At 50.3% G+C, this 20,750-nt stretch overlaps 1 protein-coding gene across 1 annotated transcript in view; it reads left to right on the forward strand.

Moving 5' to 3' along the window:
* The first annotated feature begins 419 nt into the window (after nucleotides 1-419).
* LOC142312774 (P43 5S RNA-binding protein-like) overlaps nucleotides 420-20,750 on the forward strand; it is a 30,630-nt gene continuing 10,299 nt past the window's right edge. The window contains exon 1 of the mRNA XM_075351761.1: nucleotides 420-1,000. Within this exon, the coding sequence (XP_075207876.1) occupies nucleotides 420-1,000 (581 nt within the window). The remainder of the gene's footprint in view (nucleotides 1,001-20,750) is intronic.

Consider the following 20,750-nt stretch of genomic DNA (forward strand, 5'->3'; position numbering starts at 1 on the left):
TCACAACATCAACTGAAGTCCAGAATACTCTCAGTGAAGTAGGTGTATCTGTCTCTAAGTCAACAGTAAAGAGAAGACTCCATGAAAGTAAATACAAAGGGTTCACATGCAGGTTGGAGAGGCGGAGAAAGCTTATATTGCCAATCCCTCTGACAACAGACAGACATGGCTCTGTGCACATAGAAGATATACACAGCACCTAGACACTAAGTCGAAACGTAAACTATTCTTCACAAGACAACAATATTTTGAACTGGGGAACCAGTCCAGCAAACTCCTAGCGTTTATGGTTAGGCAACATTAACAATGTGCTTCAAATCCGTAGGCCAGACGGTAGTATGGCCACTTCCCCCACTGACATCATTCAATGCTTTTGTAGCTTTTACGGCTCGCTTTATCAGTCTAAAAGTGGGGCGACTATGACAGGCTGCCTGACATATTTGGAGGAAGTGGACTTCCCGAGGCTTACTACAGCTCAGCAGGCTTATTTGGATGCCGAAATCACTCTGGTTGAGCTGAAATCTGCAGTGGCAGATCTGACTGTGGGCAAGGCTCCGGGGCCGGATGGCTTTCCGGTGGAATTATATGGGAAATACCAAGAGTTCATGCTACCACATTTGCTGGAGGTGTTTGTTCAGGCCACGCCGGAGACCTCTCTCCCAGACTCCTTTCACGATGCTAATATCATAGTGCTTCTGAAAGAAGGGAAGGACCCCTCAGAGTGCGGATCCTACCTCCCCATCTCTCTTGTAAACGTGGACTATAACATTTTCACTAAAATATTGGCCACTAGACTGAACTCTATCATATTAGATTTGATTCACCCTGATCAGACGGGGTTTATGCCAGGGAAGAGCACTTCCATTAATGTCAGAAGAGTTCAGTCGGTGGTCCAATCAAGTACCTTGGTGACGGATAATAAGTGGGCCTTGGCCTCCCTGGACGCGGCCAAGGCATTTGATTCTGTGGAGTGGAGTTTCCTGCGGGCCTGCCTTCAAAAGTTTGGATTTGGTCCTAAATTTTGTGATTGAATCTAGATGCTGTACCATGCTCCCCGAGCTAAGGTGATGGTCAATGGTATTCTTTCAAACTCCTTATGTTTGGGAAGAGGAATCCGGCAGGGGTTCCCCTTGTCCCCGGCTCTTTTTGCTTTGGCCATCGAAGCCCTGGCGATCAAGATTCGATCAGACAGACTGATTCAGGGCATACGCATAGCAGATCGGGTAGATACCATAGGATTGTATGCGGATGACATGATCATATTCATGGAGGATGTGTAGTGGTCTCTGCCTCGGGTGTTTGACGTTATTGACGAATTCAGTAAATTTTCAGGACTTTACATAAATTGGGACAAGTCTCATTTGATGCCCCTGTCCCTCAGCCCGATGTCCGGCTTGGAGGCATTGTCCCCGTTGCCGCTGGTTTCTAGTTTTAAGTATCTGGGGATCATTATAAATCGAGATAGCTGACAGGACCTACAGTCTAACATTTACCCTCTATTGACAGTGGTCAAAACTAAGTTCTCGCTATGGAGTTAGCTGCCCCTATTGGTCCAGAGACGTGTCAATTTGGTGAAAATGATTTTACTTCCCAAACTCAGTTACTTCCTCCAGCATAGTGCGCTTCCAGTTCCTAAATCCTTTTTCTCTTCCCTGAACTCGTTATTGTCTGGGTTCATTTGGGGCACCACACGACCTAAACTGAAACTGACCACACTACATAGATCTAAGTGACGGAGGGGCTGGCTCTGCCAGATTTCTACTTATATTACCTGTCGGGCCAGCTGAGGGCGCTGTCCTCGTGGATGCCAGGATCCGACCTTCCGAACACAGAGAGCCACCTTGCACACGCTGCTGGAACAAGGTGCTTACTTGGGTTTCTGGAACTGGATGGAACTGGCCCATCTGGGATGGTACTGCTTCTCAGGTTGGCACGGCGGGTTTGGAGACAAGCTAAAAGGGTGGTGCGTTTCTCGGGTATTATTGCCGAGATGCCCTTATGGCAGAACACGTATTTCCCTACGCTATTAGAACACCCGTCCTCCATCTTCTGGAGTTCCCATGGCGCTCTCACTTTGAGTAACATTTATGAACAAAATGTCCTGGTTCCTTTGATCCAATCCACTCCCGATTTAAAGTGGCTAGATGTCACTTCTTTAGATATCTGCAGCTTAGATCAGCAATCCAACATCATATGCAGAATAGGACGGGAGCTACCCTTATATCCTCATTTCCCTTAATTGGAATTCTGCGGTCCCAGGGCCCTAAAGAACTGATCTCATCTCTGTACACCCACTTACTGTCTGTAGGAAATGAGTCCCAGCCACTGACTGTTAGGAGGAGATGGGAGCTGTTAGTCCCGATCTTACAAGAGGAGGACTGGGAGGAGATTCCCGAATCCCCAACTAAGGTATCACCCTCAGTTAACAACAGAATGACCCAACTATATATCATACATCAAGCGTATTTAACCCCTTTAAGGTTGTTCAAAATGCAACACCGGGCAACCCCTGACTGCCCGCGGTGCTATGGGGGGATGCTGACTTTCTTCACATGATATGGGGCTGTCCGGTGGCTGCCACCTTTTGGAAGGAGGTTGTCTCAGTCTTGTCCTCCCTGGCTCTTTTTCCTATACCCCTTGAATCAGTTCTCTGTTTATTTGGGGTTATGGATGAAGGGACATGGTAACACTATCACAAAATATTTCTGCGAGAATCCCTTTTTATGGCTCGGAAACTCATAGCCATGCGGCGGATGGGCGGTTCTCCTCCTACGGTGCGAGCGTGGATAGAACTGGTGAACCAAATACTCCCGTATGAGCGGACTGTATATCAAAACAGAGGGTGTCCGAAGAAATTCAACCGGATATGGGAAATGTGGAACTCCTCCCCTTTGACCTTATCTGATTGAGTATAAGATATTCACATGTCTCTACCAATACTGAATACAAAACTGATTGTGGAGGAGGGCAGTTTCCAACGTCTGGGATGGTGTTATCGGCAGAGCTAGTTAGTAGTTATTTACTGGTTTTGTTTGTCTGTTTGTAGTATTTACCATACACTCAAATGCAATGTAATCAGCTATCTCATTGACCGTAAGACACTATAGCAGTTTTAAAATGAACATTTATTTAGCAATATAGCGACATGTCTATTTGTTGAGCCTTCTTGAGTGGCTCATAGCAAACCTGTATGTGCATATCTAATGTGTCTTTTGCTCTGTATTTGAGAATTTTTTTACTGTTTAATAAACGAATTTAAAAAAAAAAAAAAATCCGTAGACAGCAGATGTGCAGTACTCGGCCGCAGCCACTATACATTCGACAAAGCTAGGCTGTGTGGCTACGTAACTATGTAGTTCCAGTCACCAGTGGCATCAGGAATGATTGTTGCACCCTCACTGATCAGACATTGAAGACCTATCCTATGGCTGGTTCATCTGTTAGGCTGGAAACACATTTATGCGTGTAAAATCGGTCCGAGTTGCATGATAAAAAGTCGTACGATTTTAGTTCACGATATGATCAGTGTGCAATGCAACTGCAATGCGATCCTGGGATTTTTCTTATGATTGCATTCCGTGTTTGATGCATATGGGATCTGTTTTTACTATGTCATCTGCCATTCAGCTCTGCTACATGGCCGCTGAGAGCAGACACAGACTGAGCCATGTAGCAGAGCTGAATGGCCGCTGACAGCAGATACAGACAGAGCCGCACGATCAGAATGAAGTCGGAAGAACTTCACCCGACTTCATTGTCATCCCACGGCTCTGTCTGTGTGGCATGGCCTGATTTTCGGTCACCGGTGAAGGTCTCACCGGTGACCGCAAATCCCCTGAGTGACTGCAGTGAGCCGCGCTATCAGCGTTGCCGTCACTGAGGTTACCCGCAGCCACAGCTGCAGTCCTCCCGCTGAGATCTGTGGCCACGGGTAACCTGAGTGAAGTCATCGCTGATAGCGCGACTCACTTCAGTTACTGCGGGGAGCTCACAGAGAGCGGTCGTGGTCTGTGGCCGCTCTCTGTCAGCTTCCGATGTAGCAGAGCTGAAAGAATCGTGGGACTGCTGTGGATTACGTCGGACCTGGAGGGATATTTGGGGACCATTTTATTAAAATGGTGAAAGAGGTTGCTGTTTTTTGTGTTTTATTGCAAATAAAGGATTTTTTGGATGTGAGTGTTTATTTTCTTTAACTAACAGATTAATCATGGAAGATATCTTGGGGAAACATCTGCCATGATTAATCTTGGACTTAGTGGCAGCTATGGGCTGCTGCCATTATCATCTTATTACCCCGATTGCCAACGCACCAGGGCAATTCGGGATGAGCCGGGTACAGTCCCGGGATTGTCGCATCTAATGGATGTGGCCATTTCGGGCGGTTGCTGGCTGATATTGTTAGGCTGGGGGGGCTCCCCATAACATGGAGCTCCCCATCCTGAGAACACCAGCCTTCAGCCGTTTGCTTTACCCTGGCTGGTATCAAAATTGGGGGGAACCGCACGCCTTTTTTTAATTATTTATATATTTATTTAACTTCATGATATAGACCCGCCCACTGGCAGCTGTGATTGGTTGCAGTGAGACAGCTGTCACTCATCGTGGGGCGTGTCTGACTGCAACCAATCATAGGCGCCGGTGGGCGGGGAAAGCAGGGAATACGAGATGGATTAATGAGCGGCCGGCTTTTTCAAAAGAGGAGAAGCCGCCGGAGCAGTGTGAACGCCGTGCAGTGCCGCGCCGGTGATCGGGGATCGGTGAGTATGAGAGACGGGGGAAGAGGGATAGACCGACATGGACAGAGAGAGAGACCGACCGGCAGACCGACCGACAGAGAGAGAATAGAGACCGAGAGGGAGAGACCGGCCTACAGAGATAGAGATTGACCGACATTGTGAGACCTCACTCATTTCCAGTGTTTTCTGAAACATGCGATAAATGTATTTAGAAAAACGAATGTCACTAGGATGGTGTGTGCGCCGGTCTGTGTGACATCCGTTTATTTACCCGCTCCCATAGAGTTGGATTAGAGAGATTTGCGCGAGAAACTCACCAAAACGCAGCATGCTGCGATTTTTTTCTCAGTCCGATTTGGATTGAGAAAAAAATAGCAGATGGGAACTGCATCATTGATTAACATGTGTCCGAGTGCAATGCGAGAATTTCTCGCATTGCACTCGTGCGAGATAATCGCAAGTGTGAAACTGGCCTTAGGCTGTGTGCGCACATTGAGTTTTGCGTTACAGATTTGGTCCAGTTTATCATGCAAATTGTTGCCCAAATCTGCATATTTTTCCTTCTTCCAGCCAAGTCAATAAGAATTCTGAATTGCTATGTGCACATTGAATCTTTTTTCCTTGCAGTTTTGGGTGCAGAAAATAGAAACAGCAGGTCAATTGTTGGTGCGTTTTTGTTTTTTTTTTTGTTTTTCCTCCAGTTTTCAGCTCTTCCAATGATTTCACAAAAAAAAACAAAAAACACATGGGACAAAAAGTACCAAAAACGCATGCATTTTTGGTGCATTTTTTCTGCCTAAGTTGCCGCACGGAGACATCTCCATTTTTTTCTGGCATCACTGATGTCCCACGGACCACGCAGTGGTGTGTTTCATGAAACACGTGCCAGAAAAAAACATGCATATAAAATAAAAATCATTTTTACTCACCCGGCTTCAGCCGCGCTCTCTGCAGCCTGTTCTGCATGCTGCTTCTGAGCCGGCTCATTACTGTCGTGCATGACCACTGAGGAAGGATTTTCCGGTCGTGATGGTGACTATACCCCTTAAAACTTAACTTAAAAATAATACACCGACTGCATGCGACTTGGTTAAACAAATTGGCCACAGCAGCCTTTATTACCTATTATTAACATACTAACCACAAAGGGGGCGCCGTCCAACGGGCGACCCCAAACACAGAATAATAGGTAACACATAATAATAAACGGTACATGAAACCCTATGTAGGCCCGGTCCAGAAACCCTTTTCTACACCAATATCCCTGGACGCAACACTCCGACCCAGAGATGAGGTATTAATCACCCCACGGATTAATACCCCCCAAACTTTGCAGAACCCCGTGCCTGCAATTTCCCGGAACCCAGAGACACCATACCAAGACAGTGCCTCTCGGTCCAGCTACAAATCCCTTCCAACCGCTTCTGGACCAGACCTACCCCCGCTGCTGCGACAAAACATACATCCCTTTTATAATAATTCCTTGTTGTCTTCTTGTTTTTTTTGTTTTTTTTTTAACATAGTTAAACAACTCACAAACACAAAAAAGGGAGGGTGGGCGGGAATCTGTCGCCGTCCGGTGTCCAAAAGGGGAGGTAAGACCCTCCCTCATCGCTTTTATACTCCCCCCCCCCCCTCCCCTACAGGGATCCTTTCTCCACCAATCCCCTATACCTTCCCATAATGCCCCTCATTATAACTTTATTAACCCCTCACTCCCTCCCTTCCCTCTGGTCATGTCGCCCCTCCCCCCTATGGGGTCCATGGCTTTCTTGACCACTGAGGAAGGATTTTCCGGTCGTGATGGTTACTATACCCCTTAAAACTTAACCTAAAAATAATACACCGACTGCATGCGACTTGGTTAAACAAATTGGCCACAGCAGCCTTTATTACCTATTATTAACATACTAACCACAAAGGGGGCGCCGTCCAACGGGCGACCCCAAACACAGAATAATAGGTAACACATAATAATAAACGGTACATGAAACCCTATGTAGGCCCGGTCCAGAAACCCTTTTCTACACCAATATCCCTGGCCGCAACACTCCGACCCAGAGATGAGGTATTAATCACCCCACGGATTAATACCCCCCAAACTTTGCAGAACCCCGTGCCTGCAATTTCCCGGAACCCAGAGACACCATACCAAGACAGTGCCTCTCGGTCCAGCTACAAATCCCTTCCAACCGCTTCTGGACCAGACCTACCCCCGCCACAGGACAGGACACGTGACACCTTACGTGGCCTGGACCCGCCACACGCCCAAGGCTTGCTCCACACCATCCCGCAAACCCAGGGCCCATAAATCAGAACCAATGTCATTAAGATGAACCCCATCACCTCTCCGAAACTGCCACTTCGCCGATTCCAGGTCCACATGCCTCACCACCACGCCGCCGTTTCTCCGCACGAAACGCGCAACCACCCTGTTCACTTGTGCCCGGGCGCGATTAATCTTCTCAACCGACCGGGCCCCCCTCCACCATAATCTGGCCACAATATCCGACCACACCACTATCAGGCCCGGATACCTTGCCCATAACCGCAGTAGGTCGATCTTAATGTCCCGAATCAGATCGCGGGATGCCCGCGAACCCAGGTCATTCCCCCCCACGTGCAAAACCAACACGTTCGGGGGTCTGTCCATCCTGCAATAGTACTCGAATTCCGGCACGACCCTGCTCCATTCCATGCCCCGCACTCCAATCCACTTGACCGATGCCAGCGACCTGTCCAGACCCAACTGCCGACCATTCGGGCGAGCGTCGGCCCGACGGGCCCCCCAAAAAACGAATGAGTGCCCCAGGATCCAGATCAGACACACTCCTACAATAAAGGAAACAATTTTAACAACAACACCAGCATTCCAGATTGCAACAAAGAACAACAAAAACCTAACGGCAGAACAAACAACTCCCCACCAGAGCCCTCAACGAGATAATAACTGCGGGCGAACATAACCACGAAAACGAGAGGACTCCCACCGACCAATCCGTCTCACCATGTCATCTCCAAGACCCCAACGAGAAGCCTCGGTAGCCGCCCCAATCCTGAACGAATGGGACCCGTAATCCTCTGGGCGCTCACCCGCCCAGCGCAAACAACTCCTCAGCACTGCCACAAACTGATAACGAGACAACCAAGCCCCGTCCTCGTGACGTAGCAGGGGCCCGGAAGACCGCCCCGCAGACCACAAAACTGACTCACCACCTGCACCGGGCACAAGCCATCCCCTTGCACCGCATACAACACTACCAACCTGCCCCGACCCATCTGGTCCGTCTTGGACCGCCGAAGCCGACACTCCACTCTCCGTCCCACTACCGACACATCCTCGAATAGCAAACCACCCCCAATCACCATTGACGGGCTCACCAATTCTCCTATCCGAAAAGCCCCGAAAAAAGCCAACACGAAAGCAGTTTTAAACAACACCGTCTCATACGCTGAGACACAAATGCCCTGCAAACCATCCACCAAACGCCGTAACAAGTCCAACGAAATGGGCCGCCTAGTGTCCCGCACCTTCACCCCTTTCCGAAAACCTTTCAATGCTTGCCGTACCCGAAAGTCCCTTGAAACGTCCTGCTCACCCCTAACCTTTAACCAGAAGGCCACGGCCGCCACCCTAATCGCCACCGCCGACGCTGACCTCCCAGCCCTAAAATCCTCACTCACCAATGCCAAGAGCACCAGTAAATAATCCGCTCGCCCGTTACCAAACATCTCACCCAGCACTGCCTGCCACTCAACCCACACCTTAGCATAACGGCACCAAGTCACCTCGGTCACCGAATTCCTAATCAAACCCGCAATCACTGCCTCACCAGGCTCCACAATTCCTCTGGGCACACCGCTCCGACCTCGTCCGCCCCCGGCAGTAACTCCCGAAACCTGTGGAACTGAAAACGAGATAAAGCGTCAGCCACCCCGTTATCCACCCCCGGCACATGTTTTGCAACCACATGAATATTCCACAGCAAACACTCGAGCACCAAATGCCGCAAATATGCCACTACAGGTCCAGATTTCGCTGACAAGCTGTTGATTGCATGTACAACTGCCTGATTATCGCAATGGAAGCACACCTTACGTCCCGAAAATTGCGACCCCCACAACTCCACCGCCACCACGATTGGAAACAACTCGAGCAGGGCCAGATTTTTGACAAGGCCACCCTGTCGCCAATCCTCGGGCCACCTTCCCACACACCAATGACCCTGAAAAATGGCGCCGAAACCCGCCGACCCGGCCGCATCCGTATATAGTTCCAGAGCATCATTGGGCACCACCTTCTTCAACCACAAAGTGCGGCCGTTAAAATGTCGCAAGAAGACGTCCCAAACCAACAAGTCTGCCTTGATCTCCCGCGTGACCCGCACGAAATGCGCCGATGACCGTACGCCTGCCGTAGCTGCCGCCAACCTCCTGGCGAAAACACGCCCCATCGGCATAATCCTGCATGCAAAATTCAGCTTTCCAAGCAAAGACTGTACCACCTTAAGCCGCACTTTTTTTGCTGCCAGCATTGCTGCAACCGCACTCCGCAAATCCACAATCTTGTCCTCTGGCAACCTACATTCCATGGCCAGCGAGTCGATTTCAATCCCCAGGAACCGCATAACCGGCGCCGGCCCCTCCGTTTTTTCCTGCGCCAAAGGGATCCCGAACCGATCCGCCACTCTCTGCAAGGCGAACAACAAACCAGCGCAAACCATGGAACCCGCCGGACCAACACACAGAAAATCATCCAAATAATGAATAATGGACGACAAGCCGGACACGTCCCGCACCACCCACTCAACAAAGGAGCTAAACGCCTCAAAATATGAACAAGAAATCGAACAGCCCATGGGCAAACAACGATCAACATAAAACTTCCCGTTCTACCAGCAACCCAGAAGGTGCTGACTCTCCGGATGCACCGGCAACAAACGAAACGCCGATTCTACATCCGCCTTTGCCATCAATGCACCGCGTCCTGCCGCCCGTACCAAGTCCAACGCTTTGTCAAACGAGACGTAGTACACCGCCGACAATTCCGGCGCAATGCCGTCATTCACAGACGACCCCTCCGGAAATGAAAGATGATGAATGAGCCGAAATTTATTCGGCTCCTTCTTTGGCACCACCCCCAGCGGGGACACCACCAAATTACTGCACGGAGGGCTCTCAAATGGGCCCCCCATCCTGCCCAGCTCAACCTCTTTACCCAACTTCTCACCCACAACCATAGGGTGGTCCCTTGCCGACCGTAAGTTGCGACAAACCGGAGGCAATGCCTCAACCGCCGACGGAATCCGAAAACCGTACAAAAAACCAAACCGCAAAAGCGACGCCGCTGCCCCGTCCGGGTACCTACTTAAAAACGGCGCCATCGCCTCTATTTTCACCGGCGTCCTCCCTTTTTCCAGACCCGTCCCCAGCCTTGCCTCTCCCTTTTTTAAAGCATTTGGACAAGCTATGTCCCCCCCCGCAGCCGGAGCACTCATGCTTGAACCTACACGCTGCGCCAAATTTGCACTGGCCTTCGTTAAATTGCCAGCACAATCCCTTTTTCTGAATCCCCGAGGGCCCGGCTCCCGGTCCCCCGGCACCGCCACGAAAGGGCTGGCTCGGGGCCGCCATTAAGCGCATCCATAAGGAAATGTCCTTATGGTCCCACCGCATGCCGGGCCGCAACGCCTTCCGCTGCCTAAACTGCTCATCATACCGCAGCCATGCCAAACCCCCGTACGTGCGATACGCCTCCCCAATTGCATCCATATAGCCGAATAGAGCCGAGCAGTGCTCCGGCTCCTTTTCCCCTACCACGCTAGCCAAAATTGCGAACGCCTGCAACCAATTGGAAAAGGAACGAGGAATGAGCATATAACGGCGTTTTTCTTCCTCCTCCTTTTCCTTCTTGGAATCGCTCGGCTTCACCTTGTCTAGGTTAAATTTTTCCAGGGGCAGCAGGGAAAATATCTCCACATACTCCCCTTTCCAAATTTTTTCCCTCACCTCTTTTTTGAGGTGCGCCCCTAGCGGTCCCTCAAAGCACACATACACCTCGCTCTTAGCCCTATCATCCAGCCTCACCACCTCATCTTCCTTTTCCTTCTCCTTTTCTCCCGCTTTCTCGCCTGCAGGCTCCACTACTCCGCTACCTACACCCGCCCCCACCGGCACCTTCTCGCCGCTAGCCGCCGCCGCGCCATCCACCGCCGACCCTGTCCAGGCCGTCGCCGCCGCCGGCGCTCGCGCTAAACCCTGCAAAAGCCCCAGCAACTGGCTAAGCAAAACTGACCCCTCTGGCGCTGCCGTGCCCGCAGCCACCTCCCCAGCACCCGCACCCCGTGCCGCAAGCAATGCCGAATCCACGGCTAGCTCACCCGACCGTGACGCGGAGACGGAATTCGATACTGCGATGTCGTCCGCCAGCGGCTCCTCTAATTCATCCCCCGACCTGAGGGCTCCTTCTTCCTCTTCGCTGTAGCCGTCCTCCACCGTCCCAGCTCCAGAGGACGCAGCCGATGCGTCCCCTCCACCACAGCCACCCTCCTGGGCAGCCGCGTGGGCACTGGCGGTGGGCGTCCTCTGCTTTCTGTGCGGCGACAGCCCACAAGACCGTCCTGTCCCCTGGGCCGCCGACGACTGAGTCCTCTTCCTGGAGAAGCCTCTCCCCAAGGTCAGGGGGCTCCCCTCCGCCGGTTCCGGCCCTCCAGGGCCTCCGACCGAGCCCTCCCGCTGGGTCCTCCCCCGCCCGAGGGAGACCGCGGCCGCCGGGCGCAGCGCTGATGACCTGAGGGACCTGGCGGTCCCTGTGGGGGTCCCGCCGTCCCTCCCGCCCTCCGCAGCCGTACAGGTATCCGGGTGGCGCCTGCCCACACCGGTCCCCCTGCTGGCCGCCCGCGCCCGGCCCCCCCATCGTCCTCGGGGGGTACTGCTGGCCTCAGTCACAAGCCGGGCCCGCTCCTGCCCAGAAGCAGCCGCCGGGACGTGCCCCACCGCCAGGGGCCCGGCGTCCAGAGCAGGCCCCAGGCTGGACACGCCCCCTCTCCGTGCCTCCTGATCACGCTGGGCACGGCCCGGTTCCCGGGCTGCCGCCGGCCTATCAAATCTAGCCCGAGGCCTGGGACCGGAAGTAGGCCCCAGGCCGGGCCCGCCGCCATCCAGGCCACCGCTGGCCTCATTCCATCGCCGGGCTCGCTCCCGGCCGGGAGACGCCGCTGGGCTCTGCACTCCAGCCCGAGGCCTGACATCGGAAGAAGGCCCCGGGCTGGCCACGCCCCTTTCTCGGCCACCGCGGCCTCGCCGGAGATTCCTCCCGGCGGCCGGGGCAGACGCTGGGAGCTGCTGCCGCCCGCCCCGCCGCGGAGGGTCCCGAGGGGGGCTCTCGCTGGGCCTCCTCGCCCCCCCTGCGCCCGGAGAGTACCTGAGCGGGGGCCTGGAACACCGCCCGCGGCTGGAGGGGGAGCGAGGGGCAGGTGCCGACGGGGAAACCCAGGCAGCCCTGACGTGGGACTGCACTGCCTGGGCCCCGTGCACCGCCATCGCCGCTCTTATCATCCGATTCAGCTCCTGGAGGTCCGCCATGCTGGGTCCTGTGGTCCTGGTCCTGGGTCACAAATCTGTCGCCGTCCGGAGTCCAAAAGGGGAGGTAAGACCCTCCCTCATCGCTTTTATACTCCCCCCCCTCCCCTACAGGGATCCTTTCTCCACCAATCCCCTATACCTTCCCATAATGCCCCTCATTATAACTTTATTAACCCCTCACTCCCTCCCTTCCCTCTGGTCATGTCGCCCCTCCCCCCTATGGGGTCCATGGCTTTCTTATTCATGAATGGCCGACCTGGAAGCAGCTGCTGCGGAGGTCAGCGCCGGCCGGATGCTGCACCGGGGGAGCGTTCAACACCATGGAGAGCGGGAGCGGGCACAGGTGAGTTAATCTCTATGTGCAATCACGGACCACGGAGAACGGAGCCCGGATTGCACATAGACAACCCACGTGTGCCGAGAATCACGGCACACGGAGGGACAGGTGCGTGTTTAACACTTCAGTGAAGAACGTCTGTGTTTTTCACTGACGTGTGAAACAGGCCTTACCTGCAAAGTGCACACAACTCCTTTAGGCCTGTTGCACACGTCAGTGATTCTGGTACGTTTGTGCTTTTTTATACGTACCAGAATCACTGACATATGCAGATACATTATAATCAATGGGTCTGCTCACACATCAGTGATTTTTCACTGAACGTGTCTCCGTGCAGCGTGCACGCGTGGCCGTGATTCTGCACGGAGACAGTTTTTGTCTGGCATCACTGATGACACACGGACCACACTATGGTGTGATCTGTGTATGATCAGTGAAACACGTACCAGAAAATTACGGACATGTTAAATATTAAAAATGTTCTACTTACCTTGCCTGCTATTCGCTGTGCATGCTCCGCTCTCGGCAGCTCTTGCCTGGCTCATGAATATTCATGAGCAGGAATAGCTGACCAGGAAGTAGGTGCTGAGAGCGGTGGGCGGACGCTGCAGAGCCAAAGACTTCAGCACCATGGACAGCAGCAGTGAAGGCAGGTGAGTAATGTCCATATGCAATCACGGGATCAAGGATTGCACATGGACAACCCACGTGTGCCGTGAATCACGGAACACGGAGGGACATGTGCGTCCCTGAACGTCAGTGTTTTTCACCGACGTGTGAAACGGGCCTTAAGATCTTACATGTAATCACTGAACCTCAGCCTACCTCCTACACAAAACAGGTGACAAAAATGTCATACATAGCCTTACAAAGCACCTGCAGACTACTATATGCACACATTGCAGATTTTGCATGTCTGGCAGGAAAAACGCTGTGGGAAAAAAAGCTTGCGTATTTGCCGTGTTTTCATTGCTTTGGTGAAAACGCAGAAAGAATTGACATATTGCAGATTTCTTTTTTCTGCAACAAAATCTGCAAATAAAAAATCCTGAGTGAGTGCACAACACTACAGAGAATGCTCAGACTTTCCTTCCATCAGGATTTCCTTGCATATTTCTGAAAATCTGCAAGAAAAAAGTGGCAAACGAAACGTGTGCACACAGCCTAAGGCCTCTGCCACACTCACGTGAAAATCACGCACGTGCCGAGAGACACGTATTTCCCCTGCGTGTTGCGTGCAGGTAAGTACGTGTCTCTGGTACGTGCGGGCCACGTGTGTTCTACGTGTGCTATCTGCGATAGAACACGTAGAACCGGTAATTTGCATACTCACGTGGTCCTTCCTGCTGTCCGCGCGGCTATCCGTGGTGCTGATCTTCGGTCTCCAGCCCTCCCGTCTCCAGTGAAGTGAATATTAAATGAGCATAATGAGCGGCGGTCGGCAGCAAGTGGCAGCAGCAGCAGCAGAGACAAGAGGGCTGGAGAAGGTGAGTAAATGTTTTTTTTTTTTTTTCACTGACACATGTGTTTTCTCCAGCGCGTGTCAAACGGGACCGCATCCACACTACATCCGTGTGGTACGGGTGCGGGCCGTGTGACACCCGTGCTGTCGGAGAAAACACTGACATGTCAGCGTTTAGAAAAACGCACACACGTACAAACGCACACGGACACACGTTCCGTGCGGTTTTACGTGTGTGTGCCTGCTACCATAGGGTAGCATTGGTATACGTTTCTCCGTGCCGCCGGGACGTGCAAAAAATGGCAAACACGTACCGGCGGCACGGATGTGTGTTGCAGGCCTAAAGCTGCACAGGGTTTTTGACATTCTCATGTATGTGCCTCCAAGGCCTCGGCCACATGGCAATTTTATGCCTGATGACTAGTGTACACTGACTACAGTAGATCAGATTGCGGAAAGGCATGATCACTCCTACTGTCAATCCATGGGGGCCTGATATTAATTCGCATATGCACATGTATCTCTAATTTGACAATTGCTAATTAAATGTATGGATACAATTGTATATACCCCCCCCCACCTTAGGTTAGCATCTGCAATGTACTGCAAAGATTGGTTTGTGGAAGTCACGTTTATCACTTCTGGTGCTTATTGCCATCGTAGCAGGAGAGAGATCGATTATACACGTCACGTCCAGTGTCCTGCAGCCACGTTAAATGCAATCTCACACTGCTCCTGCATGTGCATTTATCACTCATTGCAGCAATATGGTGCCTATACTACTGTGTGAGTTCTTACTGCACTTCCATCAGCATTTATTTCACATGGCCGTCATGCAACGGCCTCATTCACACAGGGTTTCATCAGTATTTGTAGGCCAAAAGCAGGAGTGGCTCAAAATGCAGAGCAGCTGTGACTCTCATAGTGGTTTTTTTTCCCCCCTCAGTAGGTTCAACCCATTGTTATGGCTTAGGCTAGTTTCACACTTGCGCTATTTTGACGCAAACGGAATCCGTCACTAATGTAGTACAGTTCATTTATTTACAGTGGAAGCGCGTTACTATGGCGCGTGTGTGTGTCATGCAGTACCCGCTTGTGTCCACATGATGTCGCGCTTCCACTGTTAATAAATGAACTGTACTACATTAGTGACGGATTCCGTTTGCGTCAAAATAGCGCAAGTGTGAGTGGGTCCTAAGGCTAGCTTCACATCAGCGTTTTAATGCCGGTCGTCAGAAAAACGGAAAACGCATGTTGCCGGATCCGTTGTCTGCTCAATGCAATGTCACTGGACTAGCGGCAACATGCGTTTGCATCCGTTTGCATGCGCCTGGGTCTGGATCCGGTGAGTTGCAGTTTTTTTACCATGTTATAAAAATGCAACATGTAACGTTTTTTGCCTCCGACCAAAAACTGCAGCTCACCGGATCCTGTACATTGCTGCACTAGCTGCAATGTATTTCAATGGGCGGCGGGTCCTGTTTTCCCACTTGCGGTATTATGCGGCTGGAATGTTCCTTTTTGCCGTTGAAAACATGGTGAAAAGGACATAGTTTTCTTTCAAATACTTCAAAATCTTTATTCAAACCTAAAATCTATAATATACATTTATATATGTATTAATAAATATATAACTTTCAAAATAGAAATGTTAATGTGTATATATATATATTTATTTAATTATCTATATATCTATATTTATAAGTAGCATTATATCTAACAATATTCATCTATCTCTATCTATCTATCTCTAGCAATCTATCAAACTTTCCATTTTTCTTTTTGTTTCTTAAAGATAAACCTATCTATCGATCTATATATATATTTATTTCCATAATCTTGCTTACTTCCTATCTATATATATATATATATATATATATATTTCTATGCATCGATCAATCTATCTATATTTATTTCTCCATTGATCTATATATCTATGTCTCTCTTCATTAGCTAACTATTGGATTTGCTAATTTTTTTTTTTTTTTACAAATCTCTAATCTCTCTCGGTCGGTCGGTCGGTCGGTCTCGCTCTCTGTCTGTCTGTCCATGTCGGTCTATCCCTCTCCCCCCTCTCTCATACTCACCGATCCCCGATTACCGGTGCGGCACTGCACGGCGTTCACACTGCTCTGGCGGCTTCTCCACTTTTGAAAAAGCCGGCCGCTCATTATTCAATCTCGTATTCCCTGCTTTCCCCGCCCACCGGCGTCTATGATTGGTTGCAGTCAGACACGTCCCCACAATGAGTGACAGCTGTCTCACTGCAACCAATCACAGCTGCCGGTGGGCGGGTCTATATCATGAAGTAAAATAAATAAATAAATAATTAAAAAAAAACAGCGTGCGGTTCCCCCCAATTTAGATACCAGCCAGGGTAAAGCCATACGGATGAAGGCTGGTATTCTCAGGATGCAGAGCTCCACGTTATGGGGAGCCCCCAGCCTAACAATATCAGCGAGCAGCCGCCCAGAATTACCGCATCCATTAGATGTAACAGTCCCGGAACTGTACCCGACTCATCCTCAATTGCCATCGTGCGATGGCAATCGAGGTAATACGGAGTTAATGGCAGCAGCCCATAGCTGCCACTAAGTCCTAGGTTAATCATGGCTGATGTCTCCTTAAGATACCTTCCATGATTAACCTGTTAGTTAAACAAAATGAAGACATACACCAAAAAATCCATTATTTGTAATAAATGACGAAAAACAACAACCTCTTTCACCACTTTATTAAAGTCCCCAATTACCCTTCCATGTCCAACGTAATCCACCGAGGTCCCACAACGTCTCTTTCAGCTCTGCTACATCAGAAGCTGACAGAGAGCGGTCACAGACCACGACCGCTCTCTGTGACCTCCCCGCAGCGACTGAAGTGAGTCGCGCTATCAGCGATGACGTCACTCAGGTTACCTGCGGCCACAGTTCTCAGTGGGAGGACTTCAGCTGTGGCCGCGAGTAACCTCAGTGACGGCACCACTGATAGCGCAGATCACTTCTGTCACTCATGGGATTTGCGGTCACCGGTGAGAACATCACTGGTGACAGAAAATCAGGCCATGACACACAGTCAGAGCCGCGGGATGACAATGAAGTCGGGTGAAGTTCATCCGACTTCATTCTGATCGCACGGCTCTGTCTGTGTCTGCTGTCAGCGGCCATTCAGCTCTGCTACATGGCTCTGTCTGTGTCTGCTGTCATCTGCCATTTAGCTCTGGTACATGGCTCTGTCTGTGTCTACTGTCAGCGGCCATGTAGCAGAGCTGAATGGCAGATGATATAGTAAAAACAGATCCGTCAAAACTAAGCCAAAAAACAGCATGCAAACGCAAGTGAACGGTCCGTTTTTATGCTGGATCCGGTAGACAGATCCAGTAAAAAAACGTTCAGGTCACTAGCGGTTCTCCAGGTCACTAGCGGTTCAATGCGTTATTCTCCTTTAAAAACGGATCCTGTAACATGCAATTTGCGTTTTTTTGCCTTAAGGCAAAAAAACGCTGATGTGTAGCCTGCCTTAGGGCACAAACACATCAGCAGTATTCCGCCGCACTGCCAGATCCGGCATAAGGGCAGTACAGTACAATACAGTTCACAGACAGTGCGGCAAGCCCCGGTCACATGCTGTCACATGCTCCAGTCACATGACCGCATGTGACCGGAGCTTGCCAGTGAACATTAATGTACTGTACTGTCCTTGTGCCGGATCTGCGAGTGCGGCAGGAAAACGCTGATGTGAAACCAGTGTAAGGCTACTTTCACACATCCGGTTTGAGCCCTGCGGCTCAATCCGGCTGTGAAAACTATGCAACGGATGCGGTGAAAACACCGCATCCTTTGCATCAGTTTTTACATGCGGCCGGTCCGTTTTTTTCCGGTTGCGGCATGCTACTGAGCATGCGCAGTGGAAAATACCGCATGCGGCGACCGGATGCGGTTTTTTCCGCATCGCGCCGCATCCGGCCTCCATAGGGATGCATTGAAAAATGCGCCGCAGCGGCCGGATGCGGCGCGATGCGGTGTTTTTTGCCGGAGCAAAAAACGTTGCAGGGTACGTTCGATCCGGCCGCCGCATCGGCTAAATCTGCCGCATGCGGCAAAAACCGGACCGAACGCAAGCCCCTACGGCACAATGCGGCACTAATGTAAGTCAATGCAAAAAAAACCGCAATCGGCGTTACAAAAGCCGGTTGCGGTTTTTCTGCAGAACGCCGTATTGTGCCGCAGAGCAAAAATCCGGATGTGTGAAAGTACCCTTTCACACATCAGTTTTTTGGCATCAGGCACAATCCAGCGTGTGCCTGATGCAACGGATCCGGCGCAGAATATGCAAAAATGGATTCGCCTGATCCTTTTCTTTTTTATGAATCCGGTATACCTGATCCGTAAAAAAATGGATCCGGCGCATCCGGCTTTTGCATCCATTTCGTCCGTTTTTTTTTTGCTGGATCCATTTTTTTCAATAAATTGGAGCATGTTCAGTTTAAAAAGACGGCCGCATACGTTTTTTGCCGCATCGCACCGGATCCGGCGTCCATAGGCTTCCATTGTAAATCACGGCGTATGGCGCTGGATCCGGCGCGATACGGTTTTTTTCAGAGACAAAAAACGTTCAATGAGACGTTCCATCCGGCCGCCGCATTGAGTAATTACGCTGGATCCGTCAAAAGCCGGATGCAACGCAAGACCATCAGGCACAATCCCGCGCTAATACAAATCAATGGGGATAAAACAGATCTGGCGCCGGATCCGTTTTATCCGTTTTTTTCCAGATTGTGCCTGATGGAAAAAAACTGATGTGTGAACGTAGCCTTAGGCTAGTTTCACACATCCAGCATTTCGCTGGATCCGCCACACTCCAGTATAATGTTAATACAGTACAATGGCATTGCGGCAAGCTCCGGTCACATGCTGTCATGTGACCGGAGCATTTGACCGGCGGTGACGCAATGCCATTGTGCTGTATTACACTGTACTGGAGTGTGCCAGATCCAGCAAACCGGCGAAAAGGGTTTTTTTTGGTTTTTTTTACCTCCGTATTTCTTAGGCTGAGTCCACATGTCCACTAATCATCTGTTAGAACGGATCCTGCAAAGATCTGTTGGCAAAAAATTTCTACAACTTTTTTTTTTTTTTGTCCGTTGTTATATACCTGTTTTCTGCCTGATCCATTTTCCTTTTAACATTGGAGTCTATGGGAATGGATCCATTAACGGATTGTGTTTGCAGACCTTTTTTCCCAATGGATCTCTGCTGGAGTTCCACTTGCGTATGACTCGTGGGAGTCTTGCATCGGCATCACCTGACACGGTCGCACAATCTCCTGACAGGAGCGGGTTGGCTGTATGTATTTCTATGCAGCTGAGGCGCTACTGTCCGAAGAGCGTCAGGCCGTGCCGCATGATGCCGATGCGAGACTCCCACGAGTCAAACGCATGTGGAACTCTGGCGTATAATTTGGACGAGTGCAATGCGAGAAAATCTCGCATTGCACTTGGCCCCATGTTAAACAATGCTGCAGCTCAGATCAGCGATTTTTTTTCTCAGCCCTAAACGGACTGAGGAAAAAAATCACTGCATGCTGTGACCCGATTGCAAGATCGGACCACAGTCGCATGACCCTCGGCTCATGCTCACAGCAGAGCCTGAACCGGGGGTCATTAGCATATCGCATCCGTTGCTCTCGCATCAGATGCCATACGCTTATGTGTCTGCAGCCTAAGGGCCGTTTCACACATCTGGCTTTTCGCCGGATTCGGCGCACTCCAGTACAGTGTATACAGTACAATGGCAGCGTGACAAGCATGTGACCCGGAAGTTGTTGCGATGCCATTGTACTGTATCATACTGAACTGGAGTGCGGCGAATCCAGCAATCTGGCGAAAAACCGGATGTGTGAAACTAGCCTAGCAGATCATTACTGTGAACTTAGCCTAAGCCAAAACCAGAAGTAAAAAAAATCTGAGGAAAAGTATAATTGAAACCCGTAACCACTTCTGCATTTTTTTTTTTTTTTTTTACCTACTCCTGGTTTTGGCTTACAAATATTGAGGTTAAAAAACTCCCTAAATACGCAATGTGTGCACGTGGCCTTACAAATACTGTTGTGTAAATAAGGCTGTGGTCACACATTGCAGCTACAGAGCTCCAAAAATGTACCTTTTTGCTACAATTTTCAAAAACCCTGGTAAAAACATCCGGTTATATTATTTTAATACTGCAGCCATGTGTGAGCATAAGGCTGGAATCACACTTGCGAGTGTAAAATCGGACAGAGTCTCATGCTAGAAAGTAGCATGAGCTCTGTCCGAGTCTTGATCAGTGTGCAATGCAACAGCAATGCGATTCTGTGATTTTTCTCATGATTGTAGTCCATGTGCAATCCGTGTTTGATGCGTATGTGATCCGTTTTTATTTTCAGCAGCTATGTCATCTGCCATTCAGCTCTGCTAAATGGCCGCTGACAGCAGACACAGACAGAGCCATAGAGAAACCAAGGAAAAAATTGTGAAAACATACCCTGCTGTAACTAAATAAAAGCATAGTGCATATAAACATAGGGTACTTAGTAAACACTGTTTTTGATCAAAAAAAGCATAAAGCTATCCCACCAAACGTCAAGGTGTACCCAG

Source organism: Anomaloglossus baeobatrachus, chromosome 5 (genome assembly GCF_048569485.1).
Source record: "Anomaloglossus baeobatrachus isolate aAnoBae1 chromosome 5, aAnoBae1.hap1, whole genome shotgun sequence".
Lineage (NCBI taxonomy): Eukaryota > Metazoa > Chordata > Amphibia > Anura > Aromobatidae > Anomaloglossus > Anomaloglossus baeobatrachus.